Source organism: Dryobates pubescens, chromosome Z (assembly GCF_014839835.1).
Source record: "Dryobates pubescens isolate bDryPub1 chromosome Z, bDryPub1.pri, whole genome shotgun sequence".
NCBI classification, from domain to species: Eukaryota; Metazoa; Chordata; class Aves; order Piciformes; family Picidae; genus Dryobates; species Dryobates pubescens.
The window spans coordinates 36,214,693-36,240,887 of record NC_071657.1 but is presented as its reverse complement, the minus strand read 5'-3'; the positions used below and the strand labels follow the sequence as shown (position 1 = coordinate 36,240,887).

General features: G+C 37.4%; 1 protein-coding gene across 1 annotated transcript in view; it reads left to right on the top strand.

The window, feature by feature from the left end:
* The window catches only part of MEGF10 (multiple EGF like domains 10), a 108,402-nt gene that overhangs the window by 66,603 nt on the left and 15,604 nt on the right, over positions 1 to 26,195 (top strand). Inside the window, exons 10-18 of the mRNA XM_054178438.1 lie at positions 827 to 1,001; positions 1,841 to 1,961; positions 4,238 to 4,401; positions 7,573 to 7,675; positions 17,298 to 17,444; positions 19,556 to 19,690; positions 20,055 to 20,183; positions 23,280 to 23,408; positions 25,108 to 25,236. Coding sequence (XP_054034413.1) covers positions 827 to 1,001; positions 1,841 to 1,961; positions 4,238 to 4,401; positions 7,573 to 7,675; positions 17,298 to 17,444; positions 19,556 to 19,690; positions 20,055 to 20,183; positions 23,280 to 23,408; positions 25,108 to 25,236 — 1,232 coding nt within the window. The remainder of the gene's footprint in view (positions 1 to 826; positions 1,002 to 1,840; positions 1,962 to 4,237; positions 4,402 to 7,572; positions 7,676 to 17,297; positions 17,445 to 19,555; positions 19,691 to 20,054; positions 20,184 to 23,279; positions 23,409 to 25,107; positions 25,237 to 26,195) is intronic.

The window sequence follows — 26,195 nt, the reverse complement described above, 5'->3', positions numbered from 1 at the left end:
TATTAAAGCTTTCCTTTAGTGAGAATTAAGCAAGAGCTTTGTCTGCCAGAGTGCTACAGAGTACCCCATTGTGTCCACTTTTCCAGCACATATATCTTTGCACAGCTGATGATGTCCATTTGCTATGAGGCAACAGCTGTCTGACTGGCCCTTCAATGAAACTGCTGTTCCAGGTAGGGACAGCTGCTCTGCCACCAGGTATGGCCAGCATAGGGGAGGTACTCTCCAAGAGGCCGCTGCTCTGATGGTACATCTGATTTCTGGCCAATTCAAATGATTTTGTATCATTCCTGCAAAGTTGCTTGTTCTCTTTTCAACCAACAATTCAAAGAAAAGCACGTGCTTGCTATTTGTTGGGTCCTGTGTTGTTTTATGTTGGATGCTGTGCTATTTTATCAAAGCATCTTATTTTTAGGCAGTATTCGTCTGAGTTTGGGCAGTGTTGTGAAAATTATTCTACTGTACTTCAAGCAGAAACCAAACAATACATTTTGGGGAATTTAATGGTTTCATCACCTTAACATTTGCAACTACAGACGTCTATTTTATGGTACAAACTATGTTCAGCTGTTTCTTTTCAGTAGAAAAACATTTATTTCCGTGTCCTCCCAAAATGCCTATATGTTGTATGATGTTACATTTCTTAATTGGCGTGCACTTATATATTCATATACAGAACCCTTTGCGTTCTGGCTTGGGGAGTAAAATATCTCTATGCATAGCATGCAACTTATCTATAACAGCATTTCATTCTCTGGGAAAAAAAAAAAAAAAAGTGTGTAACACTTAGGCCTGAATTATTTTTCCTTTCATCCCCTCCTGGCAGCTGTCACCCTATGTCTGGGGAATGCTCCTGCAAGCCCGGCTGGTCTGGGCTCTACTGCAACGAGACTTGCTCCCCAGGATTCTATGGCGAGTCATGTCAGCAGATCTGCAGCTGCCAAAATGGTGCTGACTGTGATAGTGTGACTGGAAAATGCACCTGTGCCCCAGGATTTAAGGTAAATAAGTCTCACTTTCACGGTGCCCTTTCAGCTCTACTGCCTTTAGTTGTGTGCCAAATTCTTCAAGATGCCTGAATGTCCTTTCTCCACTAAAGATAATTAGGTACCATTGAGCATGTTATAAGACCCTGAAAAGGCCATTTGTAATTGTTTCTCAGTATACTGAAATTAAGCCATGTTAAGAAAGAAAAGTTAGTTACTCTTTGAGACAGTGATAAGAATGAGGGTGTGGTGTTGAGGTGTACACAAAGGGAGGAACGATAGGTTTCAGTCATTATCTCTGCACTAATTCCTCATGTTCTCTCCAGAGAAACTCTAGACAAAGGCTTTGTGTTCTATAAACGTTCAGGACAGATTAATCTGTACCTTTTACACGTAGTTGCTGTTACCTGTCTATAAGATGCTAATGTAACGTAGGAATCATCTTACAGGATGACTGTTCTTCTAGGAATAGGAACTGTGAAAAGTTCAGCTGAATTAATTCTTAAAAATATTTTACATATCCACATTATATTCCATTAAACTGCTCTCTTACTGTGTTTTGGATTCATAAAGGGCTTTCTTATTACTGAATATACCGTCCACTGATATAACCAAATGTTGCTAGCTGTGTGACCTGAGCTCTTACAGACAGTAATAGAAAATGAATGCTTACTATAGACTGAAAAAGTATGGAGGATTCCCTCTCCTTTACATTCAGGATAACTTATTTGCAGCGTAGGACAGTTGTGGGCTGTATATTTTCCTGCCTTTTGTAGCATCTGAGTTAGTTTATGTCATTTATTAATTGTATTGTCCGACCCTCCTCAAAGAGCCTCTAATTTTATATAATTCAGGGTGCTGCTTGTGGTACTCCTTGTCTTCCGGGGACGTATGGAGTAAACTGTTCATCTGTATGCAACTGCAAAAATGAAGCCATCTGTTCTCCAGTTGATGGTTCTTGTGCCTGCAAAGCAGGTAAGTGACTCCTTACATTACTTTTCTTTTTCTGTAATCATAACATGAAGTTGCATTTTTGAAGGAAAGAAGAAAGCAACAATAAAAAGCAGACCACCTTGCAGGCCATATCACTAGATACTTTATGCTTCTGCTGCTCTGGGAGGTGAAACATAGAAAAACAACTGTTCAGAGAAGGGTGCACATACCTTTCGTTCATGTTTCCTTGATGCAGTTCTCAGTGGGCTGGATACTGGCTTAATTATTGGTGTTTATCACTTCTCTCTTGTGATATTGCTATGGTCTGCTAAAAGAGCTGCTGATAAGTATTTATTCAGTTATCAGCCTTCCTTGTGAAAATACATGGCCCTGCTTCTCCTCAGCCTGAGTGCCCTGTTTGTCCTTAGCCTGGGTGAGTACCACCCCTCACTGCCACCCTCACCCCTCTCAATAGCACAGACCCAGGCTTCTTCCTGACAGTTTAGCACTGATGTTGATAACTACTGGAAATTTTTTCTATCCAAGTACTCTTTTGCTTAATAGTTACCTGACCAAACCTTGCCTAGCACCCTTCCCCACCTGTGCCTTTTACTGTTCCCTGGGTAAGTGAGAAAATTTCTGAATCCTCCAGTAGAAGCACAAAAGGATTCACATTTCTCAACCCTTTAGTGCAGGTCTCTCTGCCCAACAGTAATTTTGATGGTTAGCATACCTCCATAAGGAATTTTGTGTGCCTCCCTACCTCCTCATCTCTCCATCTTACAGTAGCACATGTCATTGGCTGGACCCAAAGATATCTCAGACATCTTCCAACACTGGTTCTGCAGAGACCTTTTCCCTATAGGCCCACATGGTGTTCCCGTTCTACCCAAAACAGGCTATGAATTTCCACTTAAAGATCTACTATGCAATACACCTCTTTTCCCAGCTGTGATGTTAGATTGCAGAGATGAGAGGGGCAGGCTGTCTGTTTGCTCCCAAGTGAATCCCATGCCCATCCTACACAGTAGATCTGCCTGTTTAAAAAATATTTATCTATAAATAGAAAGAGTATTTTTGAGAGTAAAGGAAAAATACTAGTTACCTAGACAAATACAGAAGAAATTTGTCAGTAACTGACACAATTAAATCAGTCACGTAGCAAGTGTGGAGAGTTTCCAGAGACAGTGGATCTGATTTAACTCCATTAAAGTAGCTAAATAGCTACTAAGTAGCTAGTTGCGAGGTTAAGACTCTTCCTTGAGCCATGCATAATTCTATCACCTTGTGCATCATGCAGTTTTGGTCTTACTATGATGAAAAAGAAATGCAAACAGTGAAATTAAACTGAATTAAATTAAGTGCAGGTATGTGCCGTGTAATTGAAGGAAATTTGTAAATCCTGGAAAGACTCTTCAGAGAAAGCATCTTAATTTTCTAACTAGTAGAGTATTTTTTCCTGAAATGACCTCTATATGCAACATTGTCAATCCAGGGCACGAGGCAGCTTTATTTCAATACACGTGTTTCACATAGTCTATTGATTAGGCTCAGTGCAGAGTCATTTTCCCCCTCACTTACTGTAAACAAGGTACGAAATTAGAAACTTGGCTTGTGTCATTGCTGATGATAATATGTGACTGGATCACGTAATTTCATCTATTGAATAGATGATTTTGAAATCTGTTTACATTTCTGTCTACCTATCCAGTGTGCTGTCTGCAAATCTATCAGACACAGTCAGTAGAGAATGCTGCATTTTAGAACCATTTTCCATGACATTATCCCTTCTTTCTTTTTAAGTACAGAAACCATAAAAGATCTTCTATATATTCTTGGAGAAATCCAACATATGGACTACTTTTTTTTTCCCCTTCTGTTTTTTTCTTCTATATTGAACACTTGTAGAAGGATTACAAAAGCAGCAGCTTAAGTGTAGGGATAGTATTCCAGTTTGTTTTTTTTTTTCAGGCTATGCCTTCTTTGCAACTTTCAGTATAGTCTAGTGCTTCTCAGTGAAATTTCAAGGTCTCTCTGTTTTCCTTTCAGATCTCACATCAATTGCTTTTGTATGTTGGCACCCATCTGCAAATGTATGCTGTGCACAGATGTTACAAGGTGCCCTTGAGCACCTTTGTTCAAATGTGGACAAGTCCTCAGCTGAAAGTGCTGATGCCAGCCTGTAGTTAATGTTACCCCAGTATTGTGCATCTCTGAGAGATGACACATGGTAGGCAGAGGGAAACATGTCCTCAGAGAGCAGTGGGGGAAAACGGAAAACCTGATTGATGTGTCACTTTAATTATTTCTTTTGGCAGGTTGGCATGGTGTAGATTGCTCAATAAATTGTCCCAGTGGTACCTGGGGACTTGGCTGTAACTTAACTTGCCAGTGCCTTAATGGAGGGGCTTGCAATGCTCTGGATGGAACCTGTACCTGTGCCCCAGGCTGGAGAGGTGAAAAATGTGAACTTCCTTGTCAGGTAGTTTACTAATTTAATTGAATTTTGCACTGTAGTATAATACTGAGCAGGTGGACACTTCGGTCGTTCTTCTGACTTCATGGGCATAAGTCTCTAAGGAGCACTGCACGTGGTATCTCATACACGACTCAGTTAAAGATCAGGGACAGGCACCAACACTTTTTCTAGAAGGACTCCACTGCACAGCATGCCAAAGAACACAAAACGTGATTGCACAAAGTGAAGATGCACAGAAGAACACTTCTTCTGCTCTCACACTTTAAAATTGGACATCACACTTTTCACCAGCTTCTTCAGAATTTGTTGAAAAACATACCCCCAGATTTTTCACTCTCTATCATCATCAAATGCTGTCCAAATTGCTTCTGTTAAGTAAAAAAGATTAGAGGAAAAAATGTACCAAAAATACCTTCCACATCAAGTAACAACGATGTTAAGTAAATTTGCTTATTTTGATGGTACAGTATGAATGAAGAACTTTTGTTCTTTCTCAATCTAACATGAGAAGGCCCTCTTACTATCGAGTCTCAGGACACATCTTGGCCTTTATATTGAGGCTTTGGTTTCCACTGTCTCCAAGACTTTGAGAACTGCAAAATGGGAACTTACAGGGTTGACAAAGGCACACTCCCTATCAGTTGTGTTCCACCTTGTAATGCCTAATTTGAGGAAGCAATAAAAAGACAGAATCGTGAAATTTTTAAGAATGGTAACATTAAAACCAATTTTCTTTTTATTCTATAACTATTTGGTTTCAATTATATTTCATGCATAAAGATCTAAATATTTTATAAAAAATGGGGGTTTTCTAGAGTCCATATTTTCCAGTGGTGGAATTCACTTTTCTGGGAAATTTTAAACAAACATAATTTTAAAACCAAACTCCTCTCTGTGCTTCATTTCCTCTCCCATGTCTCTTGTTCACTTATGCAATATTATCTGCATAGCTGGTTCTTGGTTTAATATAAATGTAAAGGAATCACCCAGACTGATCACAAACACTGTAAATTCCCCTCCCATATCTCACATTCAAGCTTCTGTCAGTTTGAAGTAGTACTACTGAGCAGTAACATGAGAGGAGTAGCTGAACTACAACATAATACATTCTTTGAATGAAAATAATTCTGTTGTACTCTCAGAGTACTCAGAAGTTATTTCTGAGGGTATTTTTTTTTTGTTTTACAGTGAGGTATAGGATAAACTGATATAGTGAACAAACTGGCAAAAAATTCTCACATATTCTGGAGAGCTGACTATGGAGTGCCATCTGTGCAATTATGCAGTGTTTCCATCAATGCATCTGCATCAGAAGACTAATTTTTCTTTTGTTCTGAAGCAGCTTTGTTTATCACTTAGTGTCTGACTCTGAAGGATGATGAAATCTCCCAAGCTCCATTAGTTCTTCTAAAACTGACTTATTAAGAAAGATAGATATTATTTCATGTCATTGCTTCACTGTTCCTGATTTAGCAAAATAATGCTTAAACGCAGTTCTGTATCATATAATTTAGTATACCGGTGCTTGTTTTCTTACTCTCAGTCTCTGTGTCAAGTTAATGTCAATAAGCATTTACATACTTGAAATGCACATTCTGCCTCAAAATTCCAGAGCAGGAAATCAGACAGAAAAAACAGTTCAAATGTGCCCACTGTTGTCTCAAAAATCTTCTGTTGCTTAAGCAGAGAGTTTATTCAAATTAATGTATTTCAATTTCTGTCAATAACTTTAGAAAATTAATGTCACTGCCCAGATTGTTACTCAGGATTTCACTGAAGTTTGGACTTCAGTCCAGTTACACAGCAGACTAAAAATAACTTATTTCCACAAGATATTTGAGGATTTCTTTTCTTTCCAAATCTGATTATCTGCAAAGGAAATGCCTTTTTTTTTATTTTTTTAATATATGTAAAAAAATATTGTTGAAATGAGCAAAGGATCCTTATACCCAAGTAATGAAAAATTTTCTTCTACATTAAAGACTGGCAATTTAATAGCTAAGTCCTACAGAACTTGGTAGAAATGTAGGCATCAACATCAAAGAACAGCAGATGAACTTTCCTTTAGGTTTTATTCTGATGTTTGATTTTTTATGTGACTGAGATCAGTTTTTAGCTGTGAATTCAGATGATTGGATTTTAAATCTGACTAATTTTTCTCTTTTTTGCCTTTGTTGTGGGTAACTCCAGAAGCTTTACCTTTAGTTACGCCTTTTTTTTTTTTCATATGCTTTTAGTTTGGTTTTGACACTCTTTCTATAAGATGACTACTGTTGTACTTTGTTTTTTAAGGCAAAGAATACGATTGCAAAAATGCAGTTCTAAATATTTTGATCTCTTCAGTTTCTCAGATGTTTCTTTTATGGAATTACCCCAAAATGTATGTTCCCCCTTCTATGGGAGAAGCAGAAAAGGTGAATTTAAATGTTTAGGTGTAGTTCCATGAAAATCAGCTGGGACAATCCATGAAAATTCTTCTGGCACAACTGCATACATGAAGAGAGGTGTTCAACTGGTTACTTTATTCTCTTTAATCTCAAAAAATGTTGCACAGCCAAAAAATAATTCTATGTCTCATAGCCAAAGGGCTTTTCTTTTTAACTTAGTGTATGCTATAATACTCAAGACAAGGTTTTTAAATCAAAATAAAGTGATAAGGGTTTCCATTGTTTATGCAATAAACTTCACATTGAGGATGTATTTTATCTAACACTTTACCTACTCTTTTTCAGAAAATGTGGCTTTACCTGGTATCTTTTTTGACCAGTATGTAGACAGCTCAGGGTCTGAGGCAGAAAGTCAGCTGAACTGCTTTCCCATCAAGGAACCCTCAGATCCTGCAGTAAGAAATCAGCTGGAAGGGAAATTGGAGTGGCAGGACAAAAAAGCTTTCCCTGAGTCCTCTGTAGTGTAGGTTATTGTGTTCTGTATCACTGTCTCCAGGTCCATGAGTCAGGGTTTTTCAAAAGGAGGTAATGCAAATGATGATAAAAGGATGATACAATGCTCTAAAAGCCAGATTTTTTTAATATTAAGAATGTAGATTGCAGATCAGGAGAGATCTGTGGCTGCTTTTCGAGGCAAGACTGACCAGAACTTGTTCTCCTCTAACTCCCAGTTGTCATCATGTTGGTTTTTGTTTTTGTATTTTGTTTTTTTTCTGTGTTGTCACAGGATGGCACATATGGTATGGATTGTGCTGAACGCTGTGATTGCAGCCATGCAGACGGCTGTCATCCCACCACGGGTTACTGTCGGTGTCTACCAGGATGGTCAGGTACAAAAGAGACTATCATAAAGGACAATGCAAATTTCTGTGGTGGGACTTAGTCTTGCTTTTCAGTTTTGTGGGTACAGGAGGAGTATATGGAATTGTAAGGAGCAAAGAGCCAGTTCTGAGGCTGCTGTTTCCCTCTGCAGATGTGGAAACTTTGTCAAGCATGGGATCCACAGAAAACTGGGAATAGAAGGGGAAATCTTAAAACTTGGGCACCTTCACAATATCATTCCTTATGAGAATGGTGAATAACTATAAATATACAAGGTTGTGGTGGCAGCTTTGGTCGGTAAAGCATCACACTTTGAAACTCAGAAAGCTTGGCTCAGGCAGCCAAAAAGGGAATAAATCATGCAGAAGATGTGCTGCCATTTGAGTTTCTCCAGCTTTTGGGGAAAAAAAAAAAATATGTTTTTTTCTCTGCCTGTATTTATTTTTTTTTCTTTTTTCAGCTTCTCCAATATTTTCATTGTGGCTTTAAGAACTATAGATATTTAATTATTCATCAAAATTTGTGTTTGACACTGTTGTTGCACTCTTTTTTTGTGGAAAGCAATTTTTGAGAACATGCTGAAACTATGCAGAAAGGCACACTATCATGAAATACTCCTTGCATCTCTGGGAGGCAGTTTTAGTTCTCACATAGCTCGAAGTGTTGGGAAAACTCTTGCATCTTCAATAAGGACCAATTAGCATGATGAGTTCGTCCTACTCAGAGTGTTCTGGACTTTGTGTCTCACTGTGATTCTGTAATGTTTCAAGGGTCAGATTTCATGTCACTCATCTGTATGGACTCCTTGTGTTTAATAATGAGAATTCAGCATGAAAAACACACCTTAAATGAACAGAGTATGTGTTTGCTGTGAAAAGAATGGGGGGGGTGTTGGTGATTTCAGATAAAACCTAGTATTATTCACTATTAATTCACTCATTTTAAAGTTAGTATTTATCCTGATTGACTTGCAGATTCATTATATAATTGTTTTCTTTTTTTTCTTCTGGTGCTTCCAGGCATAGTAGATGGAGGTGAGAAGACAATCTGCAACAAGTCATTTATTTGACAATTTTAGCAGACCATTGTGCTCATAAATGTTTGCATGGAGTTTATGACATCCTCCAATACAGTTTTTACTGATTTTTTTTCCCCAAATTTTGAATTTTATATGCCTTTTTTTTTTTTTTTAATCCCCTAGTTCTATAGAGCACAGGCATATTGGTCAAAATACATTACACTTTGCATCTGATGTCCAGATTGATTAGCTGTAGTTAATTACATCATACTTGGTGGATTTTTCCCCTATTTTCTTTTCAGACGAATATGACTTTCATCATTAGGAAGTGGAATTTCGTAGGGGATACAACTGTGGGCAGGAAGAGCATTTGCTTTGCTTTGTAATACCAAGCTAATTTATTATTTGTGCAATCTGTTTATTAAGCTTATGCCAATTTCTTTGTGATGTCCTGTCTCACTGTTGGGTATCTCCATTGTCACCCTTTTCAGCATGAAAGAGGGAGGCTTCCAGAGGCAGCACGCACCTGAGACAGGAATTTCTTATTCTATTCCCACAAACTGTAGTGTGACTTACCATCAGCCACTCAGATACCTCTGGGAAATGATTTCACCAAGCCTGTAAAAATAATAAAAATTGTTTGAGTGAATGATGAAAAAAAACCACAACAGTATTAGCATTATGCCATCAATTACCATTTTGTGAGACTTTGCTTTGTTTTTCTGTTTATTTTGTAAAGGGCCTACCTGTTCCTAATTTCAGGTAATTTCAGGTAATTGTGTGCTTGGACATATGTTCTCAAACTTGTATTTTGATCTGCACAAAATATTATTTTAGACATTAATAAAAGTATTAAGCAAAGAATACATACTTTAAAAACATGAACAGTTGCAGATCTTGGGTAACTGTGGTGTAGGCAGCTAGAGCTGTTTGCAAATTCCAGATGTACTATTCAATCTTGTGAGTTTTCTAAAACTGAGATTCAGTATCACTAAGGTTGGAAGAGACCTCAAAGATCACCGAGTCCAACCTGTCACCACAGACCTCATGACTAGAGTAGGGAGGCCACTACTGCCCACTGTAGGCTTGAACTCACAAGCTTCCCATTAAGGGTCTTATGTGCTACCAACTGAGCCACACTACTGACATAAATCATGAGATAGCAGAAGTATGTTAATGAATGAAGCTGGGTTAAAACAGGTAGTTTTGAAAGGCCAAACTAAAATTCTATCAACTTTTAAATACAAGTTACAAAAATTACTTAGCCAGTGTTTATAACTAACCTGGAATGTGACAAAGGCATCAAGCATAACACAAACTTTGACTGTACTTGAACTCAGATATTGCAAAGGAGACAATATTTTTGCTTTTAGTGAAATCTGGTTTTGTCTTCATATTTAGAAAGGAAAAAGATTTCATTAGAAAGAGACTTCACACATGATTATAGGTAAAACTGAGTGTCTGTCCTGGATGATGTTGTCATAATGTTGTGTGTAACAGACTAGTTTCAACATGTTGGTAGTGTCTAGACACATGGTATGACAAACAGCATAGTTTGCTTTATACTCAGTGTCTGGAAAAGTCCTCCCCTCACTTCACATGTCAGACCAATAATCTTGAGGAATCTGGTCTTTGTGTAGATACTTATATTTAGAATGGTTAAAAAAAGGAGAGAATACTTTAGAAACAGATTCTCAGATATCTGTACTGTAATGCTACATTGTAGAAATAGCATTGGATTGTAGAGATGCAGAGTAGGTGGAGAAGCAGATGGAGAATTTGTGAAAATCCAGGAAGGTACTAAAATGCAACAAGATTTTTTTTCCTATTAGATTTGTTAAAGTAACCATCAGAGTTACTAATATTTTTAATGCCAGTATTACCTACCAAAACAACAATAACAAAACAAACAAAAAAAGAGAGAACGAGAAACTGATTTTGGATCAGTGTAATGCAGCTGAAAGACTTGGCTGTTTAAAAACAATTGGGAAAGTAGTGTTAAAAAATAAGAACTTTGGAGAAGCTTAAAAATGTGAACTTCAGAATATTTTTTCTTCATCAGCAGTAATAAACTGATGAATCGAGGGTGATCTTGCCTACATGTTTTGATGCCACCAAAATAATACAAAGTTTCTAAATAGGTATTTTAAATGTAATGCTTTTCTTGGCCCTGTCAACAGGGCAGTCATCTATACTTTCCTCAAGGAATTTCATCAGAGGGGATAGTTTATGCAAATCTGCAGAAATAAATGAAGGGTGGAATATTTTTCTCTTGCTGGATGGCACAGTTGTGCTATAGCACTGAGAAACAGGAAACATGCTGCATGGGGAGGAGGATCTCAGTGGCCTGGTACAGTGCATGCTCCCTCAGGTAGCAAGGGAGAACCCAGCTGCTGAAGTGGGTGCAAGTGCTGCTGTTTTGTACCAAAATGCAGCCTAACTAACATGCTACCCTTTAGTCTCAAGATACAACTGGAGCAGAGAATTGGGATCAACAATAAAATACTATATGGTTTAGGGCTTTTAAGTAAAATTTTCTTTATCTTTGAACCTGTCAAGTGTATTATCTTTTGCCTCTTAGGTCCTAGTTATGACTGGAAGTGGAAGCTCAGTTATTGGCTCTGTATTGTCATGAGCTGTTGTAAAAGTCAAGAAATAATTAAAATGGGCTTTAATTAGGTTCTGATTTTATTTTTTATTTTTTAATATTTATTTGGGTTCTTTTGCCTAGAAGGATACTTCTATTTTTCATCCTAAACAAAAGTGATTTCATTTGTAGGACTCCAGTTAGAAATCATCCCCTCTCTGCAATTTACACCAAGTGCTCAGTATACAGCAGCTTAATTCTGCTTAAAAAGGCAAGAGTTAAGGGTGATGTTTTTTTCCTGGCAATTTGACCATTCCATCACGTTCCAGGAACCACATGACAGGATGGCACAAGAGCCAGACATCCACCCACACAGAGGATGACGTCTGCCCCAAATGCTCTCATCCTTTGACATTTTCACTGTGTCTTACAAATAACTTTTCTTCATTTTGAGGGAGAGTTGTAGACAGTGGAAGAGAGTAAGAACCATTAAAATAGCATAAGAAAGACACAGAAAATCTAGTAATAATTAATTCCTCTAATAATTTATACAAAACTTTAAGTTAAGTTGCATTAAAAAGCCACCTTCTCAGCTTCTCTCAATGACCACAATCCAGAAAGCACCAAGGTAATTTAACTTCATCCCTTAATCTCACCTGTTTGGCAAGCAGCTCTCAAAATACATTTTTCACAAAATTGCTTAAAAAGTTAGAGAAATCATATTTTTTTATGAACTGAGAATTTTGCAATAAAGCAAAAAAGGGTCAAAGATTTTTCTCAAGGTATTTTATTATTCAATTATCGTAATGTGAGGGTTACTTATATCATATTACTGTTATGCTTTCTTGGGTGCAGCTCTGCCATACCTGTTTGTGAAGAAATGTGTCACACTGATAGGATATTTGCTATTTTAAAAATCAGTTTAAAGGTTATGCAGTGTGAGGGATTATGAAATACCGCTAGTCTGCTATTTGTACCAAAAACAATAGCATTGGTTTATGGTAAAGACAGATGCAGTAATGTCAGCCTACATTTTACCCGCATAGTATTAATCTGTATGCTACATCATATAGGGTGTTGCTGACTTTTTGCTCTGCTGGACACCTGCTGACACTAGTCAGACTGCTCATCACCAGATGTGTTGTTTCTGTGAGGAAGTTTTGTGTCTTTCCATGTGCTCCTGACATTATTTCCAAGAGGCACATTTGTTGCTGGATTATAACAAGGAAGACTGTCATCCAACACCCACCCCACTCATGGAAATAACCAGGTCCCCTGGGAAGCACAAACTACAGCTCTCCCTTGCTCCTTAGATTTTAAAGTGTACACATTTCCCACCCACCCCCCCCCCACCCCTACACAGCAGCAAAAATACATGAAAGAGTACTGTTCTGGGTCTTCCTCACCTCAACACTGAGAAACAAGCTGCTGCCAGAACAATGTGCATGGCATTGGCACCCTTGTGCACCCAAGCCAAGAGCCCCTTGCAAGACATCCCTCCATGTTTTCACTTGGCTGATTTCCCCATAGTTCCTGAGGCACACGGTCCCATTGTGACAAATATTCAGTGTGCCACAAAATGAAATCAGAAGCCCACGCTGTGTCATATAAACTGTGTTTACTTTCTAAGCTGGAGTTTTCCATGTCTGTTTCTCTATTTTCTATGCATTCTGGTGGGGTTTATGTGGAATAAATACCACTCTTTTGAAAGAAGAACTCTAAATGAGTAGACTAAATGCATATATTTTTCTACCTATAAAGAATGTAAATGAGAAGTATTTTTTCTTGGGGCTACTTTCAAAGTGGTAGATGAAAGAAGAGTACCACTGGAGTGGATGACAGTATGTAGAAAGAGTATGGCCTTCAGAAAGATACCAGAGATATCTCAAATGTGGTTCTTTCACTAAAATTTGCAAATACTGATATTTTTCTTTCAAACTGCAATGCAGCACTGGTTTTGTTGACAAGCTTTTTTAGCTGGCTTCCTAGCAAAACTCGTGGGTGCAAACTGTCCTGTTGCTTCACTTCCTCAGAAAAATCTTTTCTCCCTACTTTGAGACACTTTTATTTAGTTTTCGTTGTCTGTCTTCAGCTAGGGAGCAAGGTACTTTTTTTCCCCTTAAAGATTATGAGGGTACTTCTAAATAGTGCCCAGAAAGTTTTTTGCTTATGCCATTTCTTCCCTTTCTTGGGGCTTCTTATTCCTCATTTGACAGAGTAGAATGGAAGCACTTCTCACCATCAGAAACTTGAGTTTCTGGAACAAAAGTGATCTAGTGTTTATTTCTCTCAAATGTGCAGGCTGAGGTCTTAGACTATAATGGAAACGTATCATAAATAATGCCAAGATTTCTGCAGGTTTTGCCATCTTGATCCTTCTCTTGTTCAGGCTGGTTTATGTCCAATTTACCTCTGACATATGGGAAGTGCATCAATGTACAAATAAGTTTTAATTCCCAGAGACTATATTAAAACATGTTGTGAAGGTAAATTGTAGAGCAAATATATGTTCTTTATGAAAACAAACAAAACCAAGTTTAGATAACTTCTTATCAGGCTAATGGAGATGTAATAATCTGGAAAATAGCACTTGGTCCAGTAATAATTTTGCCTGGGAAGATCATAAAAAAGAATTGGCAGATTATTTCCCCTTTAAGTGCTAAATAAATTAGCTCTCCATCAAATCTGACTTGCACGGATCTTTAAACTTAAACATAGGAGTATGCGAACATTTTGCTAGCATAGGCAGAAGCACTGGTATCCCTAAATAATTATTTTCTTCATTCATGCAATTATGAATGCTAGGAGAATGCTGATTTAGATGTGAGGCTCCCAGAATAAAGCACTAGGCATTAAAACCATGAGCATTTCTTCAGAGCAGCTTAGCTGAAGTTTATCATGACCATTCAGCTATTGCCTAGCAACTTGTGAAGGCCATCAAAGAGCTCTTTGTCCACAGCTCTAGCAAAAACATTTCCTCACAGATATCCTTATCAGTATCAAGATCAACACGAAAACTTTAAAAATCCCTGATTTTATTGCATAAGAGAATAATACTTTCTTGAAATTGTGGCAATCATAAGCTAGTTCACTGTTGATACCATTGCTATTCTATAAAAGCTGGGTCTAACCTTGCTGTTCAAGTTCTAGTTAAAATGTTTCTTTTTGCTCCCTAATTTCTAGATGGTCTATACAAGCATAGCTTTCTTAGCTGAAAGCCTGGAAAAGTATTTTTAAAATTCCTAAATCTTTTTAATTTAGATAACACATTCTTTCTCAAAACCAGACATTTGTTTTTCACAGGTATAAGGTGTGAAACTCTGTTTCTAATTTTTTAATGCCTTGAAAATGAATTTATCTAAAAATCAGTGATTAAGAGGAATATAAAACTACAAGTAGACATGCAGTAAATAATTAAATGGATTAGAGTTCCTGCTTTGCTACGCTCACTCTTGACACACATGGAGGACTGAAATTGACTTTGCTTATGATGAGTAGTGAATACAATAAAATTCTGTTCTAGAGAAACAGAAGTAATATTCACCACTCTGTCAGCATGTTTTTTTGTCATAATTATTATTCAGTGATATTTAAGGTGTACTGTTTCTTTGCTAAATAAAGGGATATTATTCTTCACCTGATTGCCTCTTCATGGGAAAGATAAATTAATTTTTCAGTTTCCCTAATGGATCACTTTCCCTGATGTACACTGGAGGAAGTTTCCTTTTTCTTTTATAAGGTAGTTTCTGGGTCTTTGTGGCTCTGTACAGCATGGACACATTGTCTTTTCTATCCCAGTGCACCCAGTATCACCCTTTGACACCATGCTGTCATAAAGCATCTTCTGTGCACAGATAAAGACCATATAATTGAGCCTAGTGTTATTGTGTGTCACTGGTCTACATAATCTCAAATAATGCACTCTGGTAACTCTTGGCAACTGCTGACTTGTTAATAGTGACCATTGTATACTGAACACCGCTGAAATCCATAAAGACTCTGTGAAAAATGTCTTTTCTCTAGCAGGGTTCACTGAGCAAAGCTATGTGTAATATGACAGATAACACTCAGGTGAACAGAATGCTAGGCTCAATTCTTAAATGCTCCGCATGTGTCAGCCTATGTTTTCTTTTGTATTTATAAACCCAAGTTCTCAAATTTGGAAGCCTCAAGCAGAGCAACCTTACGCATCTGAAATAAGTGGTCTTGTTTCTAAAAAAAATTGCTCTGACTTCATCCTTCTCATGGGCATCAGCATCTCTCAAAATCAAATCATTCTATTTCTACACAAATGGGGAGTTCATGAAAAAGTTGACTCAAACAACTGAGAAGCAACTCTATGCTGCCTCTTAAATGCAGATGAAGATAGAAGAATGGCATTGCCTGTGGAGGCAAAAAAGAAAACTAATGATTTTAAAAGCCTTTCATATTTTTTTGACAATAGCTTTGGTTTAGGTCAGTATTATCCAATGATAAACGTATAATTAAGGCTTTTAGGCAGGCTGTATGCTGTCTGCTGCTGGTTAGTGTCTGGATTCTAACAGACAAGTGTTTTCTCTCTTGCTGGCATTAGCTGATGCAGAATGTTGAACCACATATTTGATTACTCAATCTGTCGCTTGTACTGCAGAGAAACAACTTGAGTGTCTAGAGTTTCACCTTCCCTCTAATTAGAGAGTTAGTCTTGGATATAGATAGCTTTACATGGCACATGCTGTGGGGCATGAGGAATTGTCTCTAAGTCTGATCTACAGTAAACAGTGTAATTATTTTTCAGTATTTTTAGAAACAATATTTATTGTTCTTCAAAGTTAAGAATTTTTTTTTATAGCCACATGTGAAATTATTTAGCCTTTTTAGGACTCCGGCAGCTAATGAACCTGTGGCATATTTTGCGGGAAATACTTACAAAGAAAGACATACTTGTGGTTGGATTCAGTCCACTGTTCCCTGAGCGAAGGGCTTCATTCAGTAGAGGCAGTGCAATAATACTTAATTGTTAATGCAAAGTACTGTAGACACAATACAGTCTGAGTTCCACAGTGGTGCCTGCTGTTGGCATTTAACATGTAGTGTGCTTTTCAAAAGCAGATAGTGGGAAAAAAAACAAACAGGAAAGTTTTATTTAATGCTGCTACATTGCAATATGCCATGATTGGATGATTATAATAATGGTTTATATTTTGTTTTATTTATAGGCTTTCAGGTTGTAGCTGTTTTATAATCAATTTTATGCCAAAACTGTTTAGACAAAGCACTGGCTGACCAGCATCTTTAACACTGTTGCAGCTAAGCATTTTGGAATGCTCACATGGTGTGTTTGGAAACCCTTTGTGTGCACTACATTTTTCCATTTGGTATGAGGCTGAGCAGTAATCAGCTCACCACTAATTAGAAATCATTCTGTGTCCACACAAAATAATGTCAGAGCTTAAGAATTTTTACATTCAGAAGGAAAAGTGTCTTCATGCATTTCCCTAAGACAAAACTTGAAAAGAAATGTTTGCTGTTTTGAAGCAGCCATTACTGAGGAAGCAGAAGACATTATTTTGCTGCATTTTAATTACTTTCTACTTCTGATTCTCTTTATTGATACCAGTGGTGAAAGTGAAAGGAATAAAAGACCTTTTCAATTTTTGTGTGTATAATGGTCTTGGAAAATTATAGAACTCTATATACTATTGAGAGTCAAACCTTAAATCTTAAAGTATTGGTAGAGAGGTAGTATCCCATAGAACTCTCACGTTCTGTGTAAAATCTGCAGAAGTGCTTTCCTGTTACAGAACTCAGAATCAGCTTTTATGTACAATACTGAAGTAAGAAAGAAATCTATTGTTCTGGTGGAAGACTGGAACAGAGATGTAAGTTTACCTTGTTCTATTTTCTTTATGTTAGTGGTATTTTCATAAACAGGTTTTGTGAGCTGTGTTTTAAAAATGGGTCCTCTGAGAACCAGAGGTTTAAATTAACTACATATGAAGTTCTCTTTACAATGGGTGTCAGTTTTGTTTATTTATGGTTGCAGGCATTCATTGTGACAGCGTGTGTGCTGAGGGACAGTGGGGTCCAAATTGCTCGTTGTCTTGTTACTGCAAAAATGGAGCATCCTGCTCTCCAGATGATGGAATCTGTGAGTGTGCACCAGGATACAGAGGCACCACTTGCCAGAGAAGTAAGGACAAACTAAATGCTTTGACCTCTCTCTTTCTGTGTCTCTTATTTGTGATACATGTGATTTAATACTACAATGCTTTGTTAATTGTAGTGTGAAGTATGAAACACCCCTTGACATTTGGTCAAAATGTGTGAACAGACAGAACTAACCGTTACCTTGATTTAACAAATGTTATCAACTAATAGTGCTCGTCTTTTATTCACTGTCTGTGCCATAATGTCATTGTGTACGTAACTTTCAAAGAAACAAATTTAGTAGGATATTCCATTCTAAAGGCAAGTATTCTCAAATGTGATAGATGAATATTAATTTTATCATACCTGGTTTGGTAGGTGACTAAAACATGCATACATTTCAGAAGTCAGAGGCATTATCTTCCAGTTGAATCTGGCAGGAATCATTGCCTTAATTATTTCTTTTTTTCCTTCACACTTATTTCAAAGCACCAAAGAATGGCCAGTGGCATCAGGACTCACACTAAGTAGAAGATATCATAGGTATATGTGGTTGCATTTGAAAAGTTTGCAACATTTAAATGGTATAAGAACAGAGATACAGGCAAACCGGGGCAAATCACACCAGAAAAAAAGGAGGCAAAAATAAGAGACTATGTGAAGTATCTGCTCTCCCAAGAACATTGTCACAGAATTTGAGCTGTCTTCAGTTGGAATTATGGAAGCTGTGAGGGAAAAGTGTTCAGAGAAGAGAAATATGAACCCACTGCACTTGGAGAGTAGTTCTATTTTCTGAGATCTCCCAGAAAGAGAGTCAGGAAGCAGGTGGAGTAAGGCCACAGTGAGATGCTGCTAGGTCCTGCAGAAAAAGACTTCAAAGGCAGGAGACAACATGAAATGATTACTAGAATGCAGAAAGAGAACCAGAGCAGGATGAACTCCTAACAGTTCAGGAATGGCAAGATTTCAAGCTGAAAAGTGTGATTGCCTGTGGCACTACTAAATCCCACATTATGGTGGCATTAGTATTCCTTAAACATTTCTGGCTAAGTGCAGCAATTATTCTCACTATCTAATCTCAAAAGGCCTTGCAGTTAATCAGTTAATCCAAAACCAGTCTGAGAGTAACATTGCATGTAAAAATGTTGCCTGTGTTTTGGAACTGTGCCTATAACCTGGGCAAGAGGCTTCCAGTCCAGGGGCTCTCAAAGCCCCTCTCTGATGCATGGTCTGGAGGCCAGGAAGACAAAGGTCATACGAATAATTTGGATCTCAGTCAGAAAGTGCCTTTTCAGTAAACAGGAAGACCTTTTGGCACCGTTTCACTTGGAAAAGTGAATCTTGAATGAAATTAAAAGCGTTTAAAAGATTTCAAATTAGTTGTCATCAGTGCTAATTGGTGCTGTGCAACAGGTATTTTCCTTGGTGCAGTACCTAGAATTCCAATTTATCAGGAAATAAAAGGCCAAAAGGGATTAGAGCAACAAAGAGGGAAATTTTATGTGACAGCCTTTCTTTTGCATGGATGATTTTTTTTTTTTTTAAAAGAAACTAGTGCCTTTAGCATAAGAAAATTAAGTGGGCATCTCTGTATTTCTGGTCTCAGGTTCTCTAAATGTTATAGTGAGTGCAGTGAGTACCTAAATGAAAGGATTACTGGAAAACACATGAACATTTTTCTTAATGAAGCAGTAGTTTGTATTCCAAGTTAGGAAACACATAAAAAGTTAAGGTCTATATTAACTCTACTCATCCACAGATAAAAGTGCCCACTCTTCATTTTTAAATTTATTTTCTTCAAATATTCTTTAAAAGCTGTTTGTGCCGTAGAAGGCATATAATATCTAGCCAAATATATATAAGACATGAATATGTATGCATTTCAAACACAACCTAAGTAGAGTGTGGCCTGACAAGTAACAGAATGTCAAGTAAGTAATTACTTACTAGAATATAGTGAACTTCTGTGAAAGATGAGCAGATCTTCTTTCATGAGTGCAAGGCATTGAACTGTGTGAATGAGAACTACCACTTCAACTCTTGCGTATTTTGAAAGCAGTGCTAATACAAAGTGAGGAACAAATACACTGAAGCATAGTTCACAGCTGATATAAAGTTCAGGAAGCAATGATAGTTTGTTCTTTTTGTTTCCAGTTTGTTCCCCTGGGTTTTATGGACATCGCTGCAGCCAGACGTGCCCCCAGTGTGTCCACAGCAGTGGCCCCTGCCACCATATTACTGGCTTATGTGACTGCTTACCTGGATTTACAGGAGCCCTCTGTAATGAAGGTACAAGTTGTAAGTCTCTATGGGATATTCAGACTAAGCACTATGATAATTTTCATTCCATCACTTGGAAACTATACAATCAAAATAGTTTCTGTTAAAGTATACACAGTTTATAATTCAGAAATATTAAGCGGTTTTAAGCTGTTTGAATATTTGGTCCTTAAGTATGAAACCCACTGTACTCTTATTTGTATTATTTGTATAATGAGTGTGTGGGCTTACTAGAATTTATAATGCCTGACTTTAACACTGTACTAAGCAATACATTCCTTGAACCAATTATCCATTGCTTTCTTTTGAAATAAAGAAAACTCAATCTTGCACTGATTATTAAGGAGTTTTAATTCTGACAACTTGTTCTCAGTATGTCCCAGTGGCAGATTTGGTAAGAACTGCATTGGAATATGCACCTGCACCAATAATGGAACATGTAATCCTATCGATAGATCCTGTCAGTGTTACCCTGGCTGGATTGGTAGTGACTGCTCTCAGCGTAAGTATTAGCTTTTTTCCTTTACTTTTAAATCAATTAAGCTATTTAAATTGTTGACTTTTTGGTAAAGGAACACTATCTAGGTAATAAATGAGGACTTCATGGTATGCTATGAAGAGATCCTCAACTTTTCTGCACTTCTTCGCCATTATCAGAAACACATTTGCAGTATTATGTCTTTAATAAATGGCCTGGAGCACAGGACAGGAAGAATCATTTTTCAGTGTTCAGCTGCCCAAAAGAGAGTTGTAGAGCACCCGGATCAGTCATTTCAGAAGTGTATTGTGAAAACATGAGGCAATGTTCATAGGTTGCAGCAAGGCTGACTTCTACTAGATACAATGAAAAAGTCCTTACTGTGAGAGTCATCAAGCAGAGCAACTGTCCAGAGAGGCTCTGCACTGTTCAGCTTGGTGGGGCTGTGAAACTGTCATTGTTGAAGATCCCTTGAGTAGCATGTTGGACTATGTGATGATGCTAGAGGTCTCTAGCATCATTAAGAAGTCTGTGACTTGATGAATCTTGCATTGCAGAGAGGGTCTGTAATTATTTAGTCTTATCACAGTAGTGTTGTGAACATTTCAGGGCTTGTATCTTCAGGACAATCTTATGAATAACAGGGTTATTATTTCACAGGTAAGGAGTTGAGGCATTGGAATACAGGGTATTTTTTTCTTACAGCTGGCAATACTCAGAACAAAGCCAAGATTTTATCAGATACAAGGTATTGCTCTGGGTGCAAGATCATCCATATTCTTGTTGAACATTAGAGCATTTTGTTAAGAAACTTTTCATTATGGCTTTTTTTAAAAGTGCTTATAACTTCTGGATGGATTTTTCTCTTTCTTCCTTTTATAAATGTTTCACAGATATGCATTTTTTGTGTCATTCTGCCACATTCAATGAATTGTTATGCTAAACTCAGTGATGACTGCTATAGACTTTAAAAGGAGATGGGCTAGGCCCTAATTTTATTATGTTTCACAGTGTTATTTTAGTAAATATTTAGGCATTCGCCAGATGCCTTGCTGGATCTGTACAAATTACTAAAGACAGAAGGAAATATTTGAAGCAAAATTCTCACAAGAAGCTTATCCAATTTCATAAAGTACCAAAACCCACACACTCCAAAACTCATGCATGCCAAAATTTTAGTCAATCCATTTTAATTAATAATAATATTAATTAAAAAAAAAAAAAAAGCTGTATCAGACCCTGATATGTCAAAATTCAAAAGACATTGTGCTAGTGTTTCCAGGCAGATGCATTTCCTAATAACATGCCTCATTGGTTTCTATCATTCACGGTTTGACAGGTCCAGGATAACTGCCTCTGTACCAGTCCAGTGTAACATCTGGTCAGTTTGGAAAAAAAGCCTGTGCTGGATAAACTCTGTGATCAGCATGCACAGCTCAATATGATACCAAAATAAATCTTAGGCCTATTCCTGTGGAAGGCAGTAGCCTTTTTTATGGTAAAATAAGTAGGTAGTTGGGAGAGTAGGAGAATAGGGGTATTTAAGAGGAGGAGGGACTTACTCATTGAATCAGTAACAAGAAAATGGTGCCAGCAATATGAATGGAAGCATCTATTGAGGCTGTGCTCATGGACCGTAACAGAGGAAGTTTATTTGCTTTGTATAAAGGCCTTTCGTTCTCATGGAAAAAAAAAATATTCCATTAATTTCTTTTGGAACTAGGACCTTTTGAAACTTCTAACCTTTTGTCTGTATGCGATTTACATTCCTTCTTAGCTGACCACTAATTTCAAACACAAAACAATAACAAAAATAATTATAAGGCACAGCTGAAGTGGAAAAAACCAAAAAAACAAACTTAATACTCTTTTTTTTTTTCTCTTTCTAGTATAACATAATATATTTCTTAATTAATTGAAATTTGGACAAAGTAATGCTTTGCAAAAAGACATTCCAGACATAGACAAGGCATACTGCAAACGTTTGAAGGATTCAAGAGTTTTTATTGCTCTCAGACATGTCTCTGGACAACAAACCAGTACAGAACAATAAGGACTTACCAATCTGTTTTAAACTTCCACAGGAATAAAGCTAAGGCTTCTGGGTCTCACCTATTTCTTCTTTTGTATGAAGTGCTCAAGTTGTACTTCCACAAAACTACTTTTAAATGATGTATCTCTTTATTAAAGAAACAAGCAAAGGCCTTGAGAAGTGAATCATAGTCAACAGGAAGGCACTATTCTTGGAGAATCCTTTGCATTTAGTGATATTCTTATATGAAGAAAACTATATTTATCTGTCTCTGAATGGCAATTAGCATTTTGAAATCCCTTCCTTATTCCAGTGGCAGCACAATATATCAAATTCATTCGCCATGACATTTCCAAAACAGTCAGTAAGATTCGGTCTTACAATGCATTGACATGATAGTGAGTGACATAAAAAAAAAATCCACTTTATAGATAATTACTTCGTTTTCAGAAATAGTATATTGATGAATGGACCCACAGAAGAAACTGAGTAAACTTGTTTAAGGTCTGGTCCTGATTTATATGCACCACATTTAGGCAATTATGTAGAATCAAACAGTGCAAATAAAAGAAGTAAGCTTAGTACTGTGCCTAAACATGAAGGCTATGAGATGTATTTTAATCTTCTCTGCTCTTCTTCACTTTTGAGGCTTAAAAGGTATATCCCCTTGACTGTGATCAATTGCACTGCTCACATGTTCAAAAATAAGAAAGGAACCTTAAAAATGTTTCTCTATGAGAAAGCTGGTATGTGTGTCCTAGTTACTGTCTATCAAGTATGCATCACTGGTTTCTTTCACACACTTAATCTTGTTCAGCACTTTTTATCTAGAGTAAAATCATAGAATTATAAAATAATACAGTTTGAAAAAGACCTCCAACACCATCAAGTCCAACTGTTAACCTATTCTTTAGTTAAAAGAATAAAACAACTGTGGCTATTTGCTCAGAATGGAGTAATCTGAAAACTGCATTTGATTGATTCATCCCAAATGAATCAGTGCTCATACATGAATGTAAGTAGTTCTATTCATGGTTATCAAGGATCTTTGTCATTTGCGATTAATGAGTTGCTCTGGGTTATTTTAGCTTGCCCACCTTCCCAGTGGGGACCAAACTGCATCCACACATGCAACTGCCATAATGGAGCTTACTGCAGTGCCTATGATGGGGAATGCAAATGTACCCCAGGATGGACTGGGCTTTACTGTACACAACGTAAGTGACTTTTGTTATCCACTCTGAGTCTACAAACCAGAATTTTCCTTCAGAGTTTTTGTTTGTTTGTTTTACTTTGCTTGTTTGTTTTTCTTCACTTTAGTAATCGATTTCTTCCTATGTCAATGAACTGTTTTGATCCAGAATATGTAACATACTACTTGTACAAGCAGACCCCTGTAAAAGCACTCATAAGTAATGGCCAATAGCCACTACATTCAACCTCCTCTTTAGCCTTCCTTCAGAGGAAGGCAACTTCTGGCTGCAGCTGAGCAGAGTGGAAGAGTCTGTCATGTGTACACACACACACACACACACAACAAATGACTCTGACATTCAGTTGCTTCTGCTGCAGATGTGCAGTTATGGCTGCAGTCCATAGCATGGATGGTGTCAGCTCTGCAGGTGTTCCCCATGGGGCAGAATGATAGTATTAATTCCTTCCCTCTGAAACATCCCTAAAAAATTACTCTAGCAGCAGTGAGCAAACAACCAAAATTGCAAGATCACACAGAGCTGACTGAATCCACGAGGGCAGCTTCTAGCCTAGCTGAGGCTGCAGTCTTCTGAGACATGGTTCCTGCTGTGACTGCAAAGTGATCATACAGAGTACATCTCATATCTGGAATTGTAACCTCCCTCTTTCTTATTTATTGCAACAACAACAACTCTAGCTCAGCACCTGTAATTCAAACACTGATAGAGAAGCAATTTTATTTGGAACTTAGAAACGTAACTTCATTATACTGTAATGTTGTATTTCGGTTTGGAATTTTCTTCATGTAATTAATACATCAATACTGTTTTGTTTCCCAAGAGCTTTTCATGAAAATAAAAACACAAGCTGTGCAGTGACTGTGTATAGGTATATGATACTCATTAGATGATGGGTAAGAATTCATATGAAGTCTGAGAAATAAACATTTGTTAGAGATAATTTGATAAAGTTGAATTCTTTATCATCTTACAGCTTCAGTTTATCTTTAATCCAGCCACAGCCATTGTCTTTGAGCTTAAGAAAAATAAAACTGCTAACTGTGGTTTGAATTCAGTATTTAAATACATGTTTTTCATAAAATCAGAACTCTCATTTTCAACTTCATGAAGTGTTAGTGGCAGGAAGTAACAGACAGGTTATAGGGCCATATGGATGCAGCTCTGGAAGCCATTAACTATACTGGTTTGGCTGTCAGCTATCATGGTTATTTTGCTTCCTGCTGGTGAAAAATGATCTCTGTGAAGTGATATGTCTTTTTCATACTGAAATGGTATCTTTGTGAGGAGCTGAGATACAATATGTTATTTATTTTTTTTTTATGCTTCAACATCAACTATGCAGAAAATATGTCCAAAGGTTCATTCATCGCTGAACAGACTCGCTGCTCTGGTTAACAAACTGCCCTCTTTCTCCTCCTTCAAGTATCTTCTGAAACCCATTTCATTGAGGAGCCTTTCCTGATGCCTTCTTCTGAACATCTGCTGTCTGCACAACTTGCCAATCTAATTTTTATGTACCCTTTGCCTGATGTATTTTAAACCACTTTAAACAGGGCAGGTCTTGATCTGTTTTGTTTATTGAATGCATACTGAGTATTGAGGCTACAGAAATAACTTGTCAGTAGCGTACTGAGGAATATTTGCACTGTATTTCTAGAGTGGTTGTTTAATTACTTTTCCCCTCCCCTTCCCTGTATTGCAGGATGTCCCCTAGGGTTTTATGGGAAGGACTGTGCATTGATATGCCAGTGTCAGAATGGAGCTGACTGTGACCACATCAGTGGCCAGTGCACCTGCCGCACAGGGTTCATGGGAAAGCACTGCGAGCAGAGTGAGTAGGAATGGGAATGGTTTGTGCCTGATAGTGAATACTAAGCATCTGTGGTTTGGCCAGTGTTGTGATATAACCTTCTGGCTTTGTTAGGAAACCTGATGGAAAAACAACTTCAGGAGTTAGACCCAGGCCTTTTCCAAACAGATAAAAGGCAGCAGAATTAGTTATTAAGAGTGATTATGATTGTGATGGCTGGTTTTGTTCAATTTGTAGCTACATAGAAGGGACTTCTATACTACATTCTAGTTTCTTTGGACATAATGCCAACACTGTCATGCAAAAGTAGTACATGAATGCAAATAATTATCATTAGCATAAACCACAATGAAAACTAATAGCTAAAAAACTAAAGAAGTACCACATCACTCCTAGTGGATAAAATTAATCTTTGTGATGCAGTTTTACATTACAATTAGATGATAAAAGTGTAAGAGAAGGCATGTGTATGATTCTTTCATGTGTGTAATTCTTTACCTAAGAAAACCAAGAATAACAGCACTTATATTAATGGGGCTACAACACTGTACAGCATTTAAAAAATCAACGTGGTCATAAGCATAGAACTACTAGTCCAACTTTTGCTTACTTTACAGAGTTATGCTCTCACACTTCATGCATCATACTGCAGTACAAAGCAATCCATTCATCCTGCTATTCTGAATGTTTAAACCTGTTTTTGACATCAGTGTCATTCACAGTGCCTTCCTTTTGATGTGTGGAGGGTACTATGTATTTCCTAGAAGCAGAACTGATGTAGCTGCATCTGGATGTGAAGAGCTGTGTAGTGAGCGAGACAGCATGGGTCACACCTGGCAGCACCATAACAGAAGGAAAGAGGGGCTACTGTCCCTATGGACACATTTTATTTCCTCAGCAGTGGGTTCCCAGCTGCAAAGGGACCTATGATCTTAAGGCTAATCAATATCTGCAGTAGAACCACTGAAATTTTGGAACTG